At 36.2% G+C, this 24,372-nt stretch overlaps 1 protein-coding gene across 12 annotated transcripts in view; it reads right to left on the bottom strand.

Annotated features, from left to right (window-relative positions):
• Window positions 1-4,880: 4,880 nt before the first annotated feature.
• The window catches only part of FAM135A (family with sequence similarity 135 member A), a 124,868-nt gene continuing 105,376 nt past the window's right edge, over window positions 4,881-24,372 (bottom strand). For all 12 annotated transcript variants that reach the window (XM_073905177.1, XM_025890711.2, XM_073905172.1 and 9 more), the window contains 3 exons: window positions 22,855-22,965; window positions 8,959-9,072; window positions 4,881-6,312 (listed from right to left, as the gene is read on the bottom strand). In XM_073905177.1, coding sequence (XP_073761278.1) covers window positions 6,107-6,312; window positions 8,959-9,072; window positions 22,855-22,965 — 431 coding nt within the window. In that variant the 3' untranslated portion in view covers window positions 4,881-6,106. The remainder of the gene's footprint in view (window positions 6,313-8,958; window positions 9,073-22,854; window positions 22,966-24,372) is intronic.

Here is a 24,372-nt window from a genome sequence, read left to right as displayed (position 1 = left end):
TCAGCTTTCTCGCGAAGAACCACTCAAACTACCCTGACCCGCGTGTTGATTAAAATCCCAAATCACGGCTGAGGTTGGATGAGGGAATAATTCCGTGTATGCCTCTTAATCTGAGGCAGAGGTCTCTTGAAAGATCTCTTTTATAGCACACAAAGGCGAAACACCTTTTACTCTTTCGCCTGTGTAATAATAGTCTTCTTTCCTTTTTCACTTCTCTTTTATTTTTTAAATATCTGGTTGTTCAGTGAACTCCTAATTTGTCAGTTCTGACTCATTGACCAGATGACCTGAAAGATGACAGTTTTGAGTGAAGAGCAGAGCAAGACAGGCTTGCCATCTGGTTCAGGTTGCAGTGGAAGCTCTGCCAGTTGGCCCATAAATTCCAACAGTTCCAATGACGTTTGGAGCATATGTGGCAGATCAGGAGGCTTTATGTAACTTGTGGAAATCCTTACAATCACAGTGCAGGTCCCTAGATTTTTATTTTTTTTATTTTTCAGAAAAGTTCTTGGCTATTCGGCGCTGGTAATGTCTGACAAGGTGACATTAGGTGGCTTATGCAATCTAGTTTCTCATCATGAACTGGGAGTTATCTGATCCTCCTAGATAAGGAGTCCTTTTACTAAAAGTATTATATACAAAACAGGGCCAGAACCAAAACCCAAGCAGTTTTCATTAGCAGTTAGCTCCCACAAATACTTTTGACCCTTAGTTCGTATCTACAGTTTAATGATGAGTTCCTTGTGACCAGTTGACTGAGGAAAAAAATTCAAAGCCGGATTATGGATGGCTTTGCTCAATATACTAACTCAGCTATCAGTGGACTGCCTTGGCATTTAGAGCCCCATTTAACAGAGACGCTCAAGGAACAGCAGAGAGAGTTCCTCTCAGAGGCTAGAACTTTATCCTGTACTCTTTGTAGGGAGGGGTATGTGGCATGAGATAAAGATCTACATAATTTCATGGGCACTGGTTTAGTCAAGTCTTGGTCAGGGACTGGGACTATAAAGGTTTTGGAATAGTTCTTTGGAATAGGACCTCTAAAAATTGCCCCAAAACATAAGAATATTTGGATCTCATTGCTCCCCACACCCCCCCCCAAAAAACCCGCTCCCATTTCAGAAGGGCTCTTAATCAGAATAAGATTACTGTGTTATCTATTGCTCCATAACATATTAAACCAAAATTTTGCCTTAAAACAATAAACACTTATTCTCAGTTTTTGTGGGTCAGAAATGCTGGAGCCAGTGTGCCTGTGGCTCTAGGTCTTAAGGGAGGTTGCTGTCAAGCTCTTAGCTGAGGTTCCAGTCCATATGCAGGCACAACTAGGGGAGGATCTGCTTCCAAGCTTACTAGTACCATTATTGGCAGGTTTTAATGCTTTGTGTGGGCTTTTGGACTGGAGGCCTCTTTCAGTTCTTGCTATGTGGGCTTCTTCAAAGGTCATCTCAAATATGACAGCTGGTTTTCCACAGAATGAATGAGAGAATGAGACTGCTAAAGTGGAAGCCACAGTATTTTTGTAATTTCATTTCAAGTTTTGATGTATTCTATCATTAGAAGTGATGTATTCTTTCTTTTGATGTATTCTATTAGAAGTGAGTCAGTATATCCAGCACCCTCTCAAAAGGGAGGGGATGACACAAAGGGTGAATACCAGCAGATGGGGATCACTGAAGATCATTTTAGAGGCTGCCTACCATAGTGACACACTCCACAGACATCAGTCAGCCTCATTCCCCCACCACAGCTGGGCCCACTTATCAGGTAGCCATGGTGGCATAGAGATGCACAGATTTTTAAGTCTTTTTCCCTGCCAAGAGTGATTGGCTAGCACCACTCCTTGCAGTGAACAACCTGTCCCCCTGATATAGGACTACATAGCCTGGGTGGCAGGTTTGATTACAATGGAATCCTACTATAATGAAGGAAGTAGCAACTTGTTGGATTGGTTTCCCTGACTTATGCTTCTTTTATACCTTCTTTCTGTGGACTTACTGAATACCTTATACTACATACACCTTATATAGCATCCCATACATTGCTTCTTACCAAAAAACTCACTTTCCTGTGAAAAATGTAGAGTACTGATGCTTGTGGGATTAACAAGCCTTATCATATATCCCATCAGTCCAGAAGCAACTGGTCTTATAGAATAATGGACAGCCCTACTGAACATTTACTTTTGGAACAAGGTGAGAAAATACACTTTGGGATGCTGTCCTAAAGGACTTGGCATTTGCTCCCAATGACTTAACAGTATTTTCAGTGATATCTCTTCTATAGACAGAATAACAGGATCCAAGGAGTAGTAGAAGGACTAATATTGTGTAACATGATACACTGTCCATATATTTTGCTTTCCATTTTGGGGAGAGACAATCTGCCATGGGTCCTGGGCATCCCTGCATATCATTGCTGAATATGCCAATGGCAAGGCTTATCCATCTCCTGAAACTCAGCAATTTCTGTAGCTAGTCATATAGGCATTTAAATACAGCATTACGACCATTTAACTGCTGTTCCCCTTGGGGAAAAGAGACTGGCTTGTTTGCTGCTTGCTCAAAAAATGCTTGGCCATCGGCCCTGGAATTTTCTCCTGTGATGCAACCCATTGTGTGTCCAGGTGTCATCTGGCACTCTGCATCGCTGTGGAAATTGGGGTCCCAGGAATGAGTGCAAATATGCTGATGCTCTGGCTATTTTGCTGTAATAGTCTTTTGTACCTGGGAGTTTCCTGTCAGCATCCATTTAACTGTAGCAAGCAAACTTACAAGTAGGATAAAATCTTAAGACCCTCACTGCTCTTGCCATCCATCTCCATAATTCCAGATGCTGTTGGTGTACCAATTTTTGTACCCACAGTGGGGTATAAAGGGATACAATGTTTTCTCTGCATTGGAGGTTGGGATTGTAACCTGGTCATTTTAGCTCATTCCTCTAGGTAAGGAGTTAGAAAAAGTGGTTATGGCACTAGTTGGGGTGATGGCCCTAATGACCAAGGAAGAAAAAGGGAATAGGGAGAGGAGTCTGATTAGAGCTTGGGAAATCTTATCTCTTGGAATACCTACCTCCTCACAATAGCATGCTGAATTATAAAAATTAAGCAAACATCTGCAACCATATATAGGCAAGACCACTCAAGCCTCAGATCCTTGGATCATGCACTAGGTAAAGAAATCTCATCCACTGAGATACTGGTTGAACACAAAGGAAAGAGGTAATAAGTGGCAGTGGTGAGAAGTCATAACCATCTAGCCTCATGGCCAGTGGCAGAATTGAGGACTGTATTTAGCATAATTTTTTTAAAATTTAAATCAGAGACCTTTGGGAGAAAGCGTGCTGCTCCCCATACCCTATCCTGGATATTGTTTCAGTTCATCTCTAATAGGGCTCTGGAATTTGTATTTTTAACAAGTAACTCAGGTAATTCTCAGCAAGGAAGTTGGCAAAGCCCTGCTCTAGTTATATTTTCTTCCTCAATGGTACATACATATGCTTATATATTTAATAATTTCCCTTTTCTTTCCTATCTTATACTATTATTGTATATAGGCATGGTTGTGGTTAGGTAACAATTTTGTCTGTGGGTTACATACTACTGAGACAAGATCATTACAGAATTAGAGGAGGAATGGACATCACATGGAGATTCTGGACTTGAAAGTGGATGAGGTCTAAGAGTATTATGTTAGTATTATGTAAATGTGTAAATATGGGACAAGTGGTATAGGTGGATGTTGGAAAGAGATGGGACTACAGTAGATCTCTGATGTTTCTATATTTGATATTCAGTCATCAAACCCATTTCATATGTTTGGTGGATCTGGTGAGAGAAATGGTCCCATCTTCTACTGTGGAAGCGGAGAAGGTCAGACATACTTGCCATCTTTGATGCCTGACAGCCTGAGTGCTGGCACAAGACTAATCTTGGTCATTAGTTGGACATTCCCATCAGACTTTGTATCTGGAGTGTTTGGAATCCAGTTTTCAGAAGCACCACTGCCAGTAGACACATAAACAAACTTCCAATTCTTCTTGAGGTCACAACTTGGCTACGATTTTGGTCCTAATTAGCTTCCCTTGGCTTCTGTTTTTCAAAGTTCATTCTCTAGCATTTCCAACAATTCTGTGAGCTACCTAATATTCTTCCATTAAATTGTTTTTCTGCTTAACTTAATGTTTTTTGTTGTTGTTGTTTGTAACAAGAATTCATAGGGGTATATACTTTAATGAGATTCATTCTCTAAAAGTCAATTATATTGTTTCAGATAATCACTTTCCCTTTCCCTCAGAACCCGATTCCATTCCTGCAAATCTGAATTTGGAGGTAAATAACATCTGATAGCTTCCCTGGTAAATGAAAAGTGAAATCTTAGATTTTAAACCATGATCATTGATATGCTTTTAAAAAACTGTGTCAAAACAACCAACAACCAATCAACCAACTATGATCATAAGAACAATTTACCCTCAAATACAATTATATGATTATGAGTAAGAATGAATCCTTTGATAAACCTGGAAGACTATTCAAACTTAGAATAAGCATATTTCAAACTCAGGGCCAAGGTCTGTGAAGAAGAAAAATGTGTGTGGCAAAAATATGTGGTGGTTAATGCGTATATTTATATTTTCCAGTTATAATGCACTTGGTATATTATTGCTTAGTCAATTCATTGAATTTTCAAATACTTTTACAAAGTAAAGAATTATGGAGAGACAATGAAATACCTTTTAACTACTTAATATATGCAAAGGACATAAATTATAAAAATACAAAGGCTCTAAGTTATATAATCATGCTGTTCTATACAATTAATTAACAGTCTATCCAATTATAAATAAAAATATACCCCTAGTATTCTGAAAATAAGCAAGTGTTTTAGCTGTTCCTCCAGATAGTCATTTGTTCATTTATTAACATCAGAGGCAATAACACAATGCTAAAAATAAAACATGCATCAATTATACAACACATACTTACAAAAACCTCTTTCCATCACAGTTGGCGAATGCAAACAGACCTCTCCACCCTTAGTGCATTATTATTTTCACAAGTAAAACAGGAAAGGAAAATAGTGAATTTAATGCTATTCAGCACCTTTAGTAAAGTCAAAAGACTTAACATCTCCATATATCAAAAACATTTGCATCTCTATCACCAAACATGTAATTATTTAGTTCCATTTTTAACATGAATTATTTTATTTACATTACTTTTTAGTTCAACAAATTTTAACAATATTTAAAAATTATCTAAATTCATAAAAGTATTTCATAAATTTCAACACTTAATTATTATGTACATACAAGAAAAGTCCATGAAAAAAGTTGAAGAAATGTAGTCAGAAAGTTCAAGCAACACTACCAAATGTAGCAAAATTCCAACCAAAGCAGAGGGCATTCAAACATTCAAAAAATTTCTAGATGCTGCTAACATGAACATGAAAAAGTTCCAGTAATAAAAGTCAATATGAGAAATAATGTTGAAATCACCATAGAAAATATATTTTAATAGGCATGACATATGTTTAATAGCAACAGTAATAATGACTTTTATAGAAAACTTTTATAACATTGTCATATATGAACTACCTGGTTTGACAGGGCTAGAGTTGATTTCAAAAAATATACTTTAGCAGCCATAATTTTATTTCCAGTTAAAACATAGTAAAATGTTAAAAGTAAAATTTATAATTAACTAAATAATACCCCAATGCTAGAAAATTTAAAATCTCATGCTATTCTCCCAATAAATGGCCTCTGATATGATGTGTCTGATGTAAGGATTGTGGAAAGCCAATAATAAACAATCAGATATACATATGGGCTTAAACTTTCACAGAAATACTTATGTAGCAAAATATATGAAAAAGTAATAGAAAAGTAAAAAGATAAAATTAAAAAAATATTGCACAGCCACATTACCTAGAAAGTAAAGTTGATGTTTAAAAAGCTCTAAACATGGATGATATAAATTATCTTCCATATAAAAAGGTATAAATATTTCTTAGAACTTATCAGCATCTACAGTTTAATATAATACATTATTTGAATCATTGTTGAATGAGGTAATTATCAAGTCTCTAACAATGTTTTTATCCTACTGGAAATATTTGAGGGCAGCAACCAGAAAGAATTTCTCTAAAAATATTTCTGAATCAAGAACAGCTATATGTGCAGCTCTCCCAATGAGTGAATCAGCTGTATTGGGCAATGCATTGATGACATTATATCGAACCAAATTACAGTCCTTGCTTTGCAGAACTGGGCGAAGCAAGTTGTGGATCATTTCTGAATAGATCTGCCCTATGGAACAAACAGAAAACAGGAAAATTAGTTCACATGAATAACTGAAAAAAATTCTATGCCAACTTTTATATAATTAATGAAATTGTTATATTATTTCTATTTAAAGCAGAAGAATGTCTTTTAAAAGGTTTTCTTTTCTTGGACTATCATTTTTGAGACTGTTTTATAAAAAATATAAATAACCACATTATCTGGCCAAGTAAAAATAACAAATTCATTGTAAATTCTTATCAATTTGATACTTTTAATTCAAAGCAATGGATATAACAGAGCAAATAGTTTTATTCAACATTAAGTCACTTATGATTTGTTAAATCATTATGAAAATAAGGTAGCCATGCTAAAACATTTTGCCTTTTACACAGTATAGGGAATGATCAGTGATACTGTAACAGTGTTGTATGGTGACAGATGGTAAGTACACTTGTGATGAGCACAGCATAATGTATAGAAAAGCTGAATCACTATCTTGTACACCTGAAACTAATGTAACATTGTGTGTCTACTAAAAAAAAAAGACATTTTGCCTTTTATAACTTTTAAAACTTGAACCTCTAGCAAGTACTTTAAAAATATTTCTGTGACATTCAACATTATTCCAAATATTTCCACTTTATTCTGAGAAAAAACCAGCAACCTCCTACAGTCAGGAGAACAATGTGTGTTTGACTCAAAGATCAGACAGGATCCTTTTTTTGGTCTAGGGGTTTATTTAATGCTTGGTTCTGCTTTTAATTCCAAAATTGTACTTCTCTCTCCCTCTTTTTGGCTAATTCTTACAATGAATTTATTGAGGTCATTCAGAGTATAAAAGATGAAGGTTAGATATACATAAAGGCACAAACTGCCTTACAAGGGGCAAAACAATTTTTAATGCTTATGCATTACTAATATTACTATGGATGAGTGCTAACACATATCCATGGACCTGTGAATTTTAGGGAGGAAAGTATCAAATTTCTGAGGAGAGGCAGGGTTTATCCCTGAGGAATCATGAGAAGGGAAAAGCATATAGAAGTACATTCAGAGAAAGAAGAGACAGGTATTTGAGAGATTAACATCACATAGATTCATAGAAAACTTTTTACTCCCACCTCCTTCTCTTAGTTTTCGCTGTGAGTCAGGCTGGATTGCCGGTTCCATGCTATTTGAAAAATATTTTTACATAGGAAGAAGTCCAAACCTGTCTTTATTAGATTCCCCCTGTCCCCCAATGGCACAGAATCTCTGTTAAAACAAAGCACATTTCTCTAGTTTCTGTGACCCATCTGAAGTTTAAATATCTTCTGAATTTTTCCTTAAGTCCCTTGCTAGAACAGAAGTTAAGGGGAAAAAAGGTTATTCTAATGTCATAAAATGCTGAAAAAAAAAAAAAGGTATTTGTTAAATGAAGAGAGTACCTACTATGTGCCAGGCATCATGCAAAGCAATGCCAATACAAATGTGTATAAGAGAATTCCCTGCCTAAAGAAACTGTTCACTGTTAAAATGTGGAAAAAAGCAAAGGATTAAGAGTTCATTTAAAAAAATCAGCCTCATTCCAAAAAAGGAACTGAGCAAATAGGGGGAGGTAGGACACCCAAGGTCTTGCCCTAAGCCTGTAATTAATTAATCACCAGTGACTTTAGATCAGCCACTTAGCATCTCTGGGCGTCAATTATAAAATAAGCCAAGTCTCCTTCTGGCTCTAAATAGCTATGATTTAAATTTCTTTTGTTATTCAGAAGTAGCAAAAGAATAAATATATAAAATCTTTATTACTTTATTGAAGTGAGGTAAGTCTTTGCTGCCATCTTTGACTAAATGCAAGATAGTGCAGAACATGCAGCATGATCATTACCATAATCACCAATCCCAATAATCCAGAGAAGTCAAATTATAGATTACTTTTGAGGCAGCAAATGGAGAGCATTTATAATTAGAAAAAATAACTTTTTCATAAGAATGACTATTTTTATTGGCAAAAACATCTCACATGGCAGGAAAAAAGAAAGGAAGAAAAAGAGAGGAAGGATGGCTGTTAATATCTGTGGGTGGAAAAGAAAGAAAAAAGAAAGATGAGAAAAAGAAGAAAGTGACTACAAGAAAAATTTGGGAAAAAGCTCATGTGTAGTTACAACTGTTTGAAATATTTTCTTTTTAATTTTATTGTTATTCATCATACATTACATTATTAGTTTTTGATGTAGTGTTCCATGATTCATTGTTTGCGTATAACACCCAGTGCTCCATGCAGAACGTGCCCTCTTTAATACCCATCACCAGGCTAACCCATCCCCCACGCCCCTCCCCTCTAGAACCCTCAGTTTGTTTCTCAGAGTCCATAGTCCCTCATGGTTCATCTCCCCCTCCGATTTCCCCCCTTCACTTTTCCCTTCCTGCTATCTTTTTTTTTTTAACATATAATGTACTATTTGTTTCTTAATATATAGAGATTTTACTGAGAAATAGATAAATAACTCCAAATAAAATAATGATTCAAAGTCATAAGCAGGCATTTCAAAGAATAATAAAAGTGATCAATTAACATATGAAAAAAGTTTTAACTTCATTTGTAATTGGTAAAATACAAACACAAACCACAATGGGATGCACTGTCAGAGAAACAAATGGAGTTGAAATACTTCTAATTTACTTAGTTACCTGACTGTTTGTCCTTTAAAGCTGTTTTACACATTTCAATGCGGGCAGAGTGATAAGGAACATAGCGATCCTGTAGAGATCCCACTAGCACAACATTTTTGAAATAATGAAGCCCTATGAAGAAAAAATACTGAATTATAACGCAACCAGATTAATTAACCAGATTTAAAATAACTTAGTATATTAAGTCACCGGAAATTTTTCTTTCCTCAGTACTATTAAGTTTATGGCTTTTTAAAAAAAGATTTTATTTATTTATAAGGGCACCTGGCGGGCTCAGTCTGATAAGCATCTCACTTTGGCTCAGGTCCTGATCTCAGGGTCCCGGGAAGGAGCTGTGCCTCCCGCCCCCTGCTCGGCAGGGAGCCTGCTTCTTTTTCTCCTTCTGTCCCTCCTCCCACTCATGCTCTCTCTCCCTCTCGAATAAATAATAAACAAATCTTTATTTATTCGAGAGGGAGAGAGAGCGTGCGCGCGAGCCTGCGCACACACAGGAGGAGGGGCAGAGGGAGAAGCAGACTCCATGAGGGTGGGGGCTGTGGAGGGGCTTGATCCGACGACCTGGGCAGAAACCAAGAGTCCCGTGGCCAACTGACTGAGCCACCCAGGCACCATAAATTTATGGCTTTTTACATCTGATGAAATCTTTCTCCAAATTTCTATATATTATCTACAAAAAACGCCCTACCTTCATTGTATGTAGTTTATGTGCTGGTATGAGAAACGTATGCTTGAACTGAGTGAGGCAAGGATTGTGATGTGGTGGTGTAGGGGTACGGGCGAGATTAGATATGGCGGGCTAAAATTCTACAGGAAGTATTTTATGACTTTCTTACTTTCCAAAGGATATTCCTCAGTATTCAGGAGTATTTCCCAAAGAAATAAAATAATACATTTTCATAAAAACAAACAAAACACCCTATGAGAAATCATTTGAAGCCGACTTTTTAAATTTTCATTTGACTCTTGCCTAGTATTATTATGTCAAGAGGATACATAAGATTTTTCAGTAATAATAATGGGTTTTGTGATCCATCCACAGACTTTAGTCAGGTCCTTCCATTTTTATTTTTTAGTAAACTTGGTGAATTTAGGGCTTGTGATACTTTGAATTAATTAACTCACTTAAGTACTGAAACCAGGTTCTTGACCACTTTACTACCAGTAATGTTCTAATTTTACTATGTAGCTCTAATAATAAGTAAACAATAAATAAAAAAATAAGAAATGTGGTTATTAAATAAGATATAAACTAAACCAATAATGACAATACATTAGAATTGGGGTGTTTAGTTTAGGCATATAATTTTGTTCTGGAACATTCCAGAGTAAAATTTTGATAGTTTTTGCCTACTGAAATTCAGATTCTGTCTTTGAGACAGGCCAGTTGTGGGGACTACTGTGGATCCAGAATATAGGAAGCCTTTTTACATGCCCCTTTCTCTCTTAGAACATAGGATCCTAATGAGAGATCCTAGACCCACACACAGGCAAGAGAGACTGTTTATACCCTCTATGTCAAATATAAGGTTATCCTCCCTTTTTCGCAATGACAAGATAATATTTTGTGGCAATTTGGATATATAAAATTCTAGGGATACAAGTGGAATGATCAAATGTCTATAATATACAATTATGCAAAAATATTTAAAATATTTTAGAAGAATATTAAGAAAAATTGATTTCCCCCCTTCATTCTCACATTTTGTGTGACAAATTAATTCTACTTTTGGCATCATTTGACACCAATGTAACATTAGTGCTACTCTGGGAATCATGTATGTGTCCTAGAGCAGAGGTCTTACTGGTACACACTCACCCTCAGGGGTAATTTAAGACTTTCCATACTTGAAACTAATACAACACTGTATGTTAATTATACTTCAATTGAAAAAAAAAACTCTAGATGGTGAGGATGGGCATGTACAGCTTTAAGGGAATTGAATTCTAGATCCCAACTTCTGTATGAGTGCTCTCCTAAAAATGACTTCTCCTCTCACTTTATTAGAGAAAGGTATTTCTCCAATCTATTTCAGATCTTATTATGGTGTATGGCTTGAGGTGTAAAGGTCTCTGGGGGAATGAAGCAAAATATGAATGAAATCTAACATTTTCTGGCAAAAAGTTTGCTATGACTATTGACAATAAAAATCAGCTTTGCCAATTAGATTTTATGGCACACATTTTCTATAAACTGAATGACCTAAATCTATAACTCCAACTGAATGAGTTGTGATGTGGGAAACAAAGGCAGAAGAAAAATTATTACATTTCCTTACTGCCTACAGCCCATTGACAAGTTCTTGAAACAGGCAGAGTGACATTGTTCTAGGGACTCAACTCCCTCAATGTTAATACTTTGCTAAGGACAAAAGGCAATCCTAGCCCTACCGCCAGGATCCTGTAAATTTACTTTAATGTATAAAAATTTCTTTATCTCTAAACCCCCCAAGCATATGGCCACCAATATACATCTAAAGGGTCTCATGACTAAGGTTTTATTAGACGGTAATAAATGACCTTTTCCCAACAATAACTATTCCCCTCAAGGTCCTGGAAACCTTGCTCCCAAAATTCCTTAGAGACTTACACTACTCCCTAACCCCCTCCCAACTTGAAAGTATATAACGGGGCCAGTCCTCATGACCCCATTATAGCTCTTTCTACCCATGGGTCCCGTCCCTGTGCTTTAATAAAATCACCTTGTTGCACCAAAGATGTCTCAAGAATTCTTTCTTGGCCATCGGCTTTAAACTCTAAAGTTGTCTTTCCTACATCAAATTGTTTTTATATTTTTATGAAAATATAATTACAGCAAATATGTACTACCTGATATGCCAGAAAATATATCCTTTGCCACTCTTTAAAATTATAGAAAATATTTTTAGGTGTCACCCTAAAATTATACAAGGGGTACATACTTTTTCAAAATTCTTTTCAGGGGTAAACGAGCTAAAAATGTGAAAGCCTCTGTCCTACAGTACATCATCTTTACTTCTACCCAAGTTGTTCTAGGTACTATGCTTTTTTTTTTTTTAAGGTTTTATTTATTTATTTGAGAGATAGAGCAGGAGCAGGGAGAGGGGCAGAAGGAGAGGGAGAGGGAGAAGCAGACTCCCCACTGAATGGGGAAGCCCAACACTGGGCTGGATCCCAGGACCCCAAGATCAACCGACTGAGCCACCCAGTTGCCCTTACTGTGCTTTTTGAATCTAAGTATGATGCTGTTTACTGAAATTTTAACCCAAGCTGCATGAAACCAGCTTATGTTAAGAGCACAGTTGGCTTTTTCATTTATCTGAAAGATGTATATTTGTGTTCTCCATACAGAGCTATCATACTGCCCAACTTTAGGGGCACCATTCGTATTACAGTCCACATGAATAACACTCCTTGGAGCTGTGCAGTGCACACCACCCTGTGGCAGCCTTGCTAGGCAACATTCATTTTTGTACTTTCCTAAATGACTATTTTTTCTCAAACCGTCAGCATCTTCTATCCCCTCTTCACTCTGACCCTATGACCTTGCTTCCTATTTCACTGAGAATATAGAAGAATCAGAAAAGAACTTCCATATACTCCCACCTTAACCAAACCAACCTACCATACTATATAGCCTCATGTTCTGCCTCTGCTCCTTCTATGGATGAGCCGTCCACGTTCTCACCCTAGGCCAGCTCTTTCACTAGAATGCTAGGTGCCGTTCCCTCCTGCCTCGTTAAGGACAGGACTCTAGTAGCTGCCCCGTCCCTCTCTTTTATTATCAATTTTCTCATTTGTATGAATCATTCTTATTAATATGCAAAACACTGTAATATCTCTTATTAAAAAAAATCAATGAACCTGTTCTTGGACTTTATACTCCATTGCAATGACCACCCCATATCTTGGCACTGCTTTACTTCTATAGTATATATTGTAAGAATAACAGGCATTACGTTAAAAAATTATATTAAATATGTTTTTCAAAATAATAGCTCCTTGCAGAGATTCTGATATGCTTCTACAAGGAAAAGGACACTCAGGCTGAGAATCACTGCTTCAGACTGAGCTCCCTGAGGGAAGTGTCTGTGTCTCTGCAGGTTCAGGTAGCTCGGTGGAACGGAAATAGGCAAAATCAAAAGATTAGATGAAGGGATTTCTAAGAAAACCTTTAATTCTCAGACTCCATGATGATGAAAAAAATAAAGTCAAAGATCTTGACACTGATATATACTATATTATCATTTCTAAATGTGATTTCTAAGATAGTAATACTTTAAAAATACATTTTAAATTTAGTAGTCTAATTTTAATAACAGTTTTTCAACAGCAAGGTATTAATTCTAATATTGTGCTTCTGCATGGAAGGTCTGCTTTTTGTATTAGCCAAAAACCAAGTTAGTTAAATAGACTATGACTCTTTTTGAATCTTTTGGTTTTAATTCCTGTCAAGCAGTGTTGGCTAGAGAGGGCAGAAACTCCAAGTGAAACACGGTAGGCCCCAGGGTTGCAATGCTGGTGGGAATTACAAAAGTACTTCATCTATATTGACGTCTAGCAAATGAAAGTGTCTGAAGTCTTTACTGGGACTCTTATATTCTAGGTTCAACTTCCCTGCACCTACACTGATTCTACCTGCTCAAAGATGACCCAGTTAACTGGCCTTTGGGTTAGCACTTCATTCAGCCCTTGAAGTAGCTATTTCTAGGTTGAAAAGTTACCTCTAACTTGGGAAAACAACAGTTCCCCATTTATAGAATGAGACAGTTTAGCTAAAAAATTTCTGAATATATTAGTTATTTTTCAGGTACCAAGAAAAAAATTAAAGTAAATCTTCAATATTTTTCTGGACTGTATAACATGATTTATGTCTGAACATTGTAATGGTATGGTAACTCTCATCTTCATTATTTTAGTCTTCCTGATACTTCTGGCAACCCGTTTTTTTTTTCTAAAAATTTTAATGAGTTTTAAAGTGATTCATATTGACTCATTTTGTTTACTCTCTGGAATTGGCTCAAGCAGTAGTTCTAAACTGGTGGCTTTGTACCTTAAAGGACATTGAGCTGTGTCTGAAGACATTTTTGTTGTTACAACCAGGGGATGTGGGGGGGGGATGAAGGCATGGAGAGGGGTGTGTGCTACTGGCATTTAGTGGGTAGAGGCTAGGGATGCTACTAAATATCTTACAATGCACAAGACAACCCCTGATGACAAGGAATCATCCAGCCCAAAACGTCAGTAGTGCTGAGGTAAAGAAAACCCTGTGCTTTTAAAATTGACACATACTAAGGAATATTAGACTATTCTTATTTTTACTCATTTATTTTATTTTATTTATTTATTTTTTAAAAGATTTTATTTATTTATTTGACAGAGAGAGACACAGCGAGAGAGGGAACACAAGCAGGGGGAATGGGAGAGGGAGAAGCAGGCTTCCTGCTGAGTAGGGAGCCCGACGTGGGGCTCGATCCCAGGACCCTGGGACCACGACCTGAGCCGAAGGCAGACGCTTAACGACTGAGCCACCCAGGAGCCCCTACTCATTTATTTTAGATACATTTGAAAGAATTTGCTTCCCAAAATCTTAGTTGATGCTGATTCTTTCCTACACTTTCAAAAAACAAAATACAAATGCAACTTACAAATCAATTGATACTTATTATTAAACACCTCTGTAATCTGCTGGAAGAAAAGATTATCTTGTGCCATAGTAGCACAGCAGGAGATTTCTTTAATTATTATATTTTCTTAGTCAGAACTCAACAGCTGGTAAAGAGATGCTAAGCAAATGTTTTGGGGGAAAATCTTAAGGATATTTTGTTTCTGCAATTCCAACAATGAATAGATTCTCATTTGGCTATTTCTGAGCCTTCATTGGAATGCAAGAATGCCCATGATCCTTCTCTTTATGTAATCTTGACTACTTCACCACTGGTGACACCAAATCTATATATAATATACATTTTACCTTCTACATTGTTCTAGTTCCTTCATCTTCTTTCTTTCTTTTGATATTCAGTGCTGAGACACTAGTATGCCATAACTATACTGTGTAATTTGTAGAATACAGTAAGGTTTTTTAGTCAAAAGTTGTTATAAAAATTTAATGAATGTTTATAATTGTAAACCTTAATCAAAATAGATAAGTTCCTCTTAAAAGTAACATTTCCTTAACACTTCACTAGATCTTTTGTGTTCATCAAACAAAAAAGGCAGTACACAATAAATATATGATTTTTACAAAAATATAACATTTCTCAATTGTTTTAGAAATCATATAAATTATTTTATGCTTTTAAATGCTTCTTTCATTTTAAAATAATAAATACCTTTTAATTAAGGAAAGCTACTAACTAATGATACATTGCGGAGAAGAAGGCCTTTGGGCTAGCACTTCATTCAGCCCTTGAAGTGGCTAATTCTAGGTTGAAAAGTTACCTCTAAGGAGAACTCACGGGGTGGGGGCTTTGCTTAAATAAAAAAAGGAAAACAGTAGAAGTTTGGAGTTTGCTTCAAATAGGTTATTTTAGGCTTTCCCAAAATAACAGGAAATTGGCTGTTCAGAAGAAACAGAAGCAATAATTGGACAAGGACGTCTGAGACTTCATAGCTTTATCAGTAAAATATAAAATAAAAGTAAATTATAGAAAGTATTTTTTAAAATACATAGAGTAAAATATAAAAGAGAAACCATCACTAGGGCTTTTGATTATTTAAAAATAACCTGAGAGGGGCGCCTGGGTGGCTCAGTTGGTTAAGCATCTGCCTTTGGCTCAGGTCATGATCTGGGGGTCCTGGGATCGAGCATCAGGCTTCCTGCTCAGCAGGGAGTCTGCTTCTCCCTCTCTCTCTCCCTGCAATCCCCATCCCCACTTGTGTTCCCTCACTGAAATAAATAAATAAAATCTTTAAAAAAATAAAAACACCTGAGCTAGGCTATCAGTTAAGTAAACACTACTTTATGTTTTCCTGTTTTACTTATCTTTCTGATGTGAATCCAAATATATTTACTTAGTAAATAAATAATTACATCCATTAAAATTATAAATTATTATATATTTTGATATTATTATATAATGATATATATGTGTGTATACACACACACACACACACACACACACACACACATACATATACAGGTGTAGGAAATGACCATTCATTTCTCACAATTTTCTAGATGACCAAAATCCCTCAAATGACAAAACAAAAAAAGCTGGGAAAAAACACAGCTCATTAAAGAACTGCTCTACCTCTGTGATAATTTAAAAATCAATTAATGAATATTTGTTGATATTTAAAACTGCAATTAGAAACAGCTTCTAAAATTCCTGAAAATGTGCATTTATGGCTAAACATGACATGACTGGAACATGCATGATTGCTTACTAGCTTTATGACTTGAGACAAGTTACTCAACTTCTCTATGTTTCAGTGTCCTAACCTGCAATATGGAGCAATAATATTCTTAATAAGATTAAATAAACTAATATGTATAAAATGCTTAGATAGTACCTGGAATATAGGAAGTGCCATATGTGTGTTGGCTATTATTTATTCTTATACTTTAGTATTATCTAATGCATTGCTCAAGATTATTAGAAAATAGTATTCTTTCATGTTAATTCAATTCAGATGTATACTAATAGACTCCTATCTGGGTACAAGTAGAAATCTTAAAACATGAATAAGTCATTTGAGTAACTTCTTATAGCCAGTAATGCTGACATTTAGATGAGCTAATTCTTAATAGTTCTGCACAAAAATTTCCCACAACAGATTTGTGCTGGTAATGTGACAGCAAATTTCTATAATCCATAATACTAATATCATTTTGGTTCCGGCATCTCTTCATTTAGAGCTATTTTTACCATCTAACATTTACTGAATTTTGTGGTATTCGGAATGGTAATCATTTCACATGCATTGTCTCATTTAATCCTTTAATAGTCTTGTGAGGAAGATACTATTATTCTCATTTTCCAATGAAGAAACTGAAGTCTATTTAGATTAAGTATCCTACTCAGTTTTTCCAGCTAAGACTAATATCTATTTGTGACTTAAAGTTTGGCTCTTTAACCAAATAACCAAACAGTTATTTGGCTGGTACAACTGGAGGGAAGGTACGAGTCTTGCCATGCATTCTAAGGCAAATAATGAATTAATAACTTGTAAGCAAAAGTTTTAACTAATCCTTAATAGATCAAGTGCAAAAGATCTACTCACATCTATTAATAATTAGAAACAGCAGTCCAAATACCTGTTCAGATGGGGAAGGCCATGGATTATAGAATTTTTATAGTAAAATTTTAGTTATGCCTTCTTTAGTGTGTTTATTTTCTTATGTTGCTACTATTCTTATTGCTAATTTTACTTCATAAAATACAGTATAAATACGCAGACCCCAGGGAACATTTATATTCAGTTTTGCCTTTCCTTTATTTCCCAACCTGTCAACAGTGGTACAAACTTCATGAACCTAGAACACAATACTTCTAGTGAGTGTCAGTAAGTTTTTCCCACGTGTGAACTATACACTCTATTAGATTTGTAGGCCTATCTTGTAGTTTAATGAATCAAGTAAATATTTCTGTGCACTCTGTGTAACTTATTGTTGCTTTGTACTCTTAGAAACAAAACATAAAACTTGACCTATAAAAGAACTTTTCTTTCACTGATTCTAATAACAGACAATACATGAAATAACCATTCCAACATCTCTTTCTCACATTAATAACAACATTTAAGGCAGAATCGTGAAAAGGCTAAAACAGCACTCAAGTGAAGTGGGCATTATTCCATTAGTAAATCTAACCAGTGTTCACATCAAATGTTTCAAGAGCAGAATGGAGGACATGGGTGATGAGAATGAAGATAAAAAACAGATTTAAATGGCAAGGGCTTAAGTTACAAGTTCAAGTTACTTCCAATTTGGAACTATCAGTCACCAAATATACGGGTTTGATTTTTGGCTTACCATGTAATATTGACCTGCTTTTGGACACTGAAAATAGTATGGAAAAGATTATTCATTGATGCAGCGGGTTTATACTGAACATCTACTAAGGGGAAGAACTATAGTAAATACTGAGTGTTTATGTGGGGAGTGGGAAAGGGTTGTCACAAATGGACCCTATTACTGGAAAGGAGGTTAAGGTACATAAGAATGACCAAATGTATGGCAAATGAGGTTCATATATAATGCCATAAGAGTTCAGGTAATAATAGTAACAATTTTGGGAAGTAGGATGCAAAGAAGAGGGGGTCAAAGATGACACTGAGGTATTTCTAAGTAATTTAGAAGACAGAGCACCATTAAAAAATGATGGAAGAAGAGTTAGTAAAAGAAGACAATATGTTCAGGTTTAGACATATGTTTCATATGTAAGTAGAGATGTCTAGCATGCAAATGAAGTTTGGAATTCATTAATAAGGTCAGTATGGAGGTGTAAGATCTGGGATATAAACATAAATATTGGGTAATCTACTGGGTACTCTGAGAGTAGAGGAGCATTAAATCAGAGAGGGCCTCAAGAAAGCTTTTACTAGCAGGTGGTATTTAGAAGATGGAGAGAATTGGTTCTAAAAAGATGAGTAAACACATGGGGAGGAATGGTGGCAGAAAAAGCATGGGTGAATGCAAGCATAAAACATGTGTGGCATGACTAAAACAAAGGATGTGTGCATGGGCAGAGTAGAATATGAAATTAGTAAAAGAATCAGGAACCAGATTATAAAGGATTTGATGCCCTAAGCCACTGAATTTAAACCTCATCCTGAAAGCGACAACGCACCATGAAAAGATTTTCAAACAGGAGCAAAACGGTCTGATTTAATTTTTAGAAGATAATTTTATCTAATGAGAAAATGAGATGGGGGAGAGTAACCAGTTTGGAGGCAGAGTAACCAGTTTGAACACCACAGCAATAATCTATGGTTGACCTAAGGCAGTGGCAAAGAAAAGAAAGACTCCATTAGCTATAAAAGAAGGCTGAATGTTTCAGGGCTTAGTGACTAAGTGGATGTGTGGGGAGATTGAGAAGAGGAGTCTAAAAAACAACTTCTAAGTTTTTGGCTGGGCAGTTGGCGGTAGAGGTGGAATCAAGAGAAATGAACCTGAGGGAAAAGATGAGGTATCTGAAAACACTGCATTTGAGGTAACCATGAACCATATAAGTAAATGTACTTAGTAGGCAGCTGGACATATCAGTCTAGAATAGAGCCTAGAGGACTGAACTAGAGACACATATCTGAGCTGCCAATGGTGAAGGCGGATATGAAATGAAGCTGTCAAAGAAGAATGTATAGAGTTAGAAGAGCAGATGACAGAAGCTGGAGCCCAAGAATACCTCTATTTAAGGGGCAAGGAGAGAAAAGGAATCCAGGTAGGAAGCAGACAGCCAACATGGAAGAAAACCAGTAAAGGCTGATACAGAATGAGAGGTAGGAAAGTATTTCAAGAAGAAGGGTATTTTCATAAATGCCAGCATATTACAATAAAAGAAAGAAAAGTGATAACTGGGTATGGCAAGCTTCAACAGAATGGTGAGGACAGAAATCAGATTACAATGGATTGAAGATTGAAATAAAAGGTGAGGAAGTAGTGAAAGTAACTGCTTTTATTTTTCAAGAGGATCAATTTGTTTATAAAAAAAAGAGAAATAGAGGGGCACCTAGGTGGCTCAGTCATTAAGCGTCTTGCCTTCGGCTCAGGTCATGATCCCAGGGTCCTGGGATCGAGCCCCGCATTGGGCTCCCTGCTCAGCAAGAAGCCTGTTTCTCCCTCTCCCACTTCCCTTGCTTGTGTTCCTTCTCTCGCTGTGTCTCTATCTGTCAAATAAATAATTAAAATCTTAAAAAAAAAAAGAGAGAGAGAAATAGAAAGATATAGAATCAGTGATCAAAGGAGGTATTTATTATTATTATGACTTAAGATGGGAGAAAACGGAATAACTTTATGTTAAGGGATTAGCCACTGAAAAGGGAGAGTTTAAAGACAGAAAGAACAGGTTCCAAAACAGAAAGGGAAATTATTCTTGGACCACAGATACATCTTTTACTGAACTAGAAAGAAAGAACAGGTATGCTAACATTTGTAGGTAAAAAGAATGGAAGTAGGAAGGTTCTCATTTGATGGCCTTGACTTTCATACATAAAGTAGGAAACAAAGTCATTTATAGAAGTGAAGGTAGTGAAGGTAGCAGTGGTAGTTTAAAGTCTGAGGAAAAGAGGTAAAAAAAACTGGAAAAGCTTTGGGGCACCTGGATCACTCAGTCAGTTAAAGTCTGACTCTTGGTTTTGGCTCAGGTTATGGTCTCATGGGTTGTAAGATCAAGCCCTGCATCAGACTTGGCTCTCAGTGGGGTCTGCTTGAGATTCTCTCCCACTGACCCTCCCCCCACCTGCACTCACTAAATAAATCTTAAAAAAACAAAACAAAACAAAACAAACAGAAAAGCTTTTAGGGAATGGTTAGGAAGCTATTAGAGTTAACTGTTTGGGAGCTCCATGGATCTACAGTGGTATTGATCTGCATGTCTGTGTGATCCGTGTTGGTAGAGCTCAGCAAGCCAGGGAAAGAAACAGTACTACAGGTTGCTAGATGGCTAAGATGGAAAAACATAGGGTAATAATGTATGAATGATAAAAGTGATAATTCCTGTAGTCTGGGATGGATCAGGAAGGGAGTAGAACCATGAAGGACAGGGTAATTTAAGAAACTGAGTAGGGATCTTAAATAGTCTAAAAAGCAAATGAGAATAAGGGAGTGAGTGAGAAAGAAGGATAGGATATTGTAGTTTCAGAATAGTATACTGGTTGAAATTCCAGGGATGGAATATAGCCATGGGTATGTGTTCAAACTGGAGTAGAATGGAAGGTTACTACAGTTGAGAAAAGCTCTTAATGCTTGATGATCACCTAAAGGGTTGACTCCATCAAATCACCAAAAATGATTTCAAGACTAAGTATATTAAGATCCAAGAAGAATATCTTCTCCTAAGCATAACTGTATATTTGTCAATGAACTCTTATCAGAGTTCTCACTGAATATGTGAGGAGTGGCCAGGAGATCATTATATTAAAGATTACTAGAAGGTAGCAGAGCTTGGATGGTACCAACCTCAAAGGATAATTTTATGACAGTAGAGGAACAATGACTGCAGCTAGAAATGGAAAGCAAGAAGGCTATTGAAAAAAGAAAAAGAAGATAGCAGGAGAGGAAGAATGAAGGGGAGTAAGTCAGAGGGGGAGACGAACCAGGAGAGATGATGGACTCTGAAAAACAAACTGAGGTTTCTAGAGGGGAGGAGGGTAGGGGGATGGGTTAGCCTGGTGATGGGTATTGAGGAGGGCACGTTCTGCATGGAGCACTGGGTGTTATGAACAAACAATGAATCATGGAACACTACACCAAAACAAATGATGTAATATGGTGATTAACATAACAATAAAAATTAAAAAAAAAAGAAGGCTATTTCCTCTACTCTAGGTGGTACTCTAAATGAAAAATTGAGCTTCTCTTATAGCAGGGTTTAGCAAGGTATGGCTTGTGGGATCTGGCCTGCTGCCTTTTCTTTTGGGTAAGCAAAGTTAGATTTTTTGTTTGTTATTTTGTTGGAACATAGCTACACTCACTTGTTTATGTATTGTCTACCACTGTTTGTGCTACACTGGTATTGTTGAGTAGTTGCAATGGAGATCACATGGCCTGCAAAGCCAAAATACTTACTATCTGGCCCTTAGGGAGAAAGTTTGCCAACCTCTGCTCTACAGGCAAGGGGAGTGGGGAAATCGGAGTGCAGTGGGGAAGTATCTAGGTTTCACTTATGTCTCCATGTGCAGAAGAAGTGGAGACAGCATTCTTTGAAGAAGATAAACATATGAAGTCAGTCTGTTCCCCTCAAATGGAGATTTCAAAGGACAAAGTGGAAAGAATATGGTAGGGAGACATGAGTGTGAAGCTGGCGAAGTACTAGTTGAGGACCTCAGGTTGTAAAAGCTTGGACTATAATGCAAGATGGGGAATATATTTAATTATCAGTTAATAAGAGATGAGTAACAAGATTCATCCAGTAGTGGGAATTTGTAGAAGGAATAACTACTAGTAATAATTTAGTTTCTGGGGGCGCCTGGGTGGCTCAGTCAGGTGAGCATCTGACTCAACTTCGGCCCCAGTCATGATCTCAGGGTCATGAGACTGAGTCCCATGCTGGGCTCTGCACTTGGTGTGGAGGCTGCTTAAGATTCTCTCTCTCTCTCTCTCCTTCTCCCTCTCCTTCAGCCCCCTTCCCCTCAAATAGTTTAGTTTTTGACATTTTTCAGAAAAGTTTTATAGTCCTTGAATAGGAAGGCAGAAGAATATGTGGCAGTTTATAAAAAAGGTTGAGGACTGGGGCAGGAAGACAGAAGGGCTAAGACATGCAGTGGCCCAGTTCAAAAACTAACAATTGGTACTAAATTATAAATGTTAAAAAGTTTAGGATAATTTTTTTTTTAAAGATTTTATTTATTTATTTGACAGAGAAAGAGAGCGAGAGCAGAAACACAAGCAGGGGGAGTGGTAGAGGGAGAAGCAGGCTCCCTGCTGAGCATGGAGTCTGATGCGGGACTCGATCCCAGGACCCTGGGATCATGACCTGAGCCGAAGGCAGACACTTAAGCAACTGAGCCACCCAGGCGCCCCAGGATAATTTCAAAGTACCTGTGTTCACACAATACAAATACGATCATGTAGAAAAAGAAAAAACAACCATGTTACTAATTGTGAGTCTGCTATTTCATTATTAAAAAATTATAATTGACTGATACTTTTTTTAATCACCAGAAGACATGTTGATAATTTATTTGCTAAAGGTTGATTTTTAAAAAAGGTTTTCAAGTGAATGTTTTCAAAACTGTTAACTATATACTTACCAGCTTTATTACTAAGCTTGTATAAGAAAGTTTGGCGAGGGTCTGAGTGATCTCGACACGTCAGTTGTAAAAGAGAACCTGATTTTTTCCATTTCTGCATAAACCACAGACCTACAGAGTTATAAATGATATGTGAATAATACTGGAAAATACAGGGTAACATATGCCAAGATTATTAATTTTAATATACATTTCACTTCAAAAATGACATCTACCAAACTAGCATTTTCTTAACTAATAAAACATATATTTGTAAAATATTTCCTTTTTCTTATAACAAATATAAACATATACATATAAGTTAACTATGGGTTAATGGTGGTTGACAGAAGGCTTGCTATTTCTATCACATTCACTAATGAAATAGATAATGGTTTAAGGACAAATTTGGGAAACTTGTACCTTTAGATATATTTGTTCAAATTATAAAGAAGCAGAGATGGAATATTCTTCAAACACAGTAGTAGATCCAAATGCTTAAGCACTGAGTGTTTAGTCTAGAGATAAATATACTTATGGTAGACTAACTGTATAAGGACTAACTCTTAGGATGAGCAACTGGTTAATGTTTTCTAGTAACAGCTGAATATAATGAAGTTTTATTTATTTATTTATTTTTGGGGAAGGGGCAGAGGAGAGGGAGAATCTTAAGCAGGCTCCGTATCACAACCCTGAGATGATGACCTGAGCTGAAATCAAGACTCGGATGCTTAACCAACTGAGCCAACCAGGTGCCTCTGAAGTTTCATATTTAATTGTATTTCTTTGTATTATCAGTAACCCATTTTTAAACGCATCTTCCCCTTAATTAAGAGAAACCCCAATCACTCTCTGGAAAAGGTTTTCAAGATTGTGCAATATTGATTTCTACTTTTGTTGCTTCTAATATCACAGGGGGGAACAGGGGAAGAAAAGAGAAAAAACTCTGTAATTGATTAAATCTGTAATTGTAAGCCTTTTTGGGGAAAAGTTTAGTGAAGGAAGAAATTCAAAGTACTGCATCCTATTTACACTGGGTTCTATTTTATGTTACTTATGGATTTCATCTTTTTCATGCCCTCTTTTTAAAACTGTAAAAACCTAGAACTAGCTGTTTTTTGGATGCCATAGTTTGGAATGGGATACAAGGAAAATAGTATGGTTTCTTTGTCAATGAAATTGAAAGAGAAAACAGAAAGAAGAGTTTCAAGGCTCAATGCAAAGAGACAGAATGTAATCTAATTTATTCTCACAATGGGAATCAATGGGCTAAACTATAAAAACTATTTAAAAAATCCAAAGGAAAAACCACACCAAACAAAAGGCAAATCAAATATCAGATCTTTCTTAATGAGAATATTCATTCTAATCAAAATTGGGGTCTTAACTTTCATTTTGATTTTTAAAAAAAATTTTAGAATTTATTTTCTCATAACATCCCTTCATTGTTATCAAACCAAGACCAGAGTTAGCATTCTATATATATTTTATAACTTTATAATATATTAAATATAGGTATTTATTTTTTATCTGCTCAAC

This window comes from Callorhinus ursinus, unplaced genomic scaffold, assembly GCF_003265705.2.
Source record: "Callorhinus ursinus isolate GAN/ISIS: 27379988/994484 unplaced genomic scaffold, GSC_fseal_2.0 scaffold22, whole genome shotgun sequence".
NCBI classification, from domain to species: Eukaryota; Metazoa; Chordata; class Mammalia; order Carnivora; family Otariidae; genus Callorhinus; species Callorhinus ursinus.
Note: the sequence above shows the minus strand (reverse complement) of the source record. Positions and strands in the feature narration are given on the sequence as shown.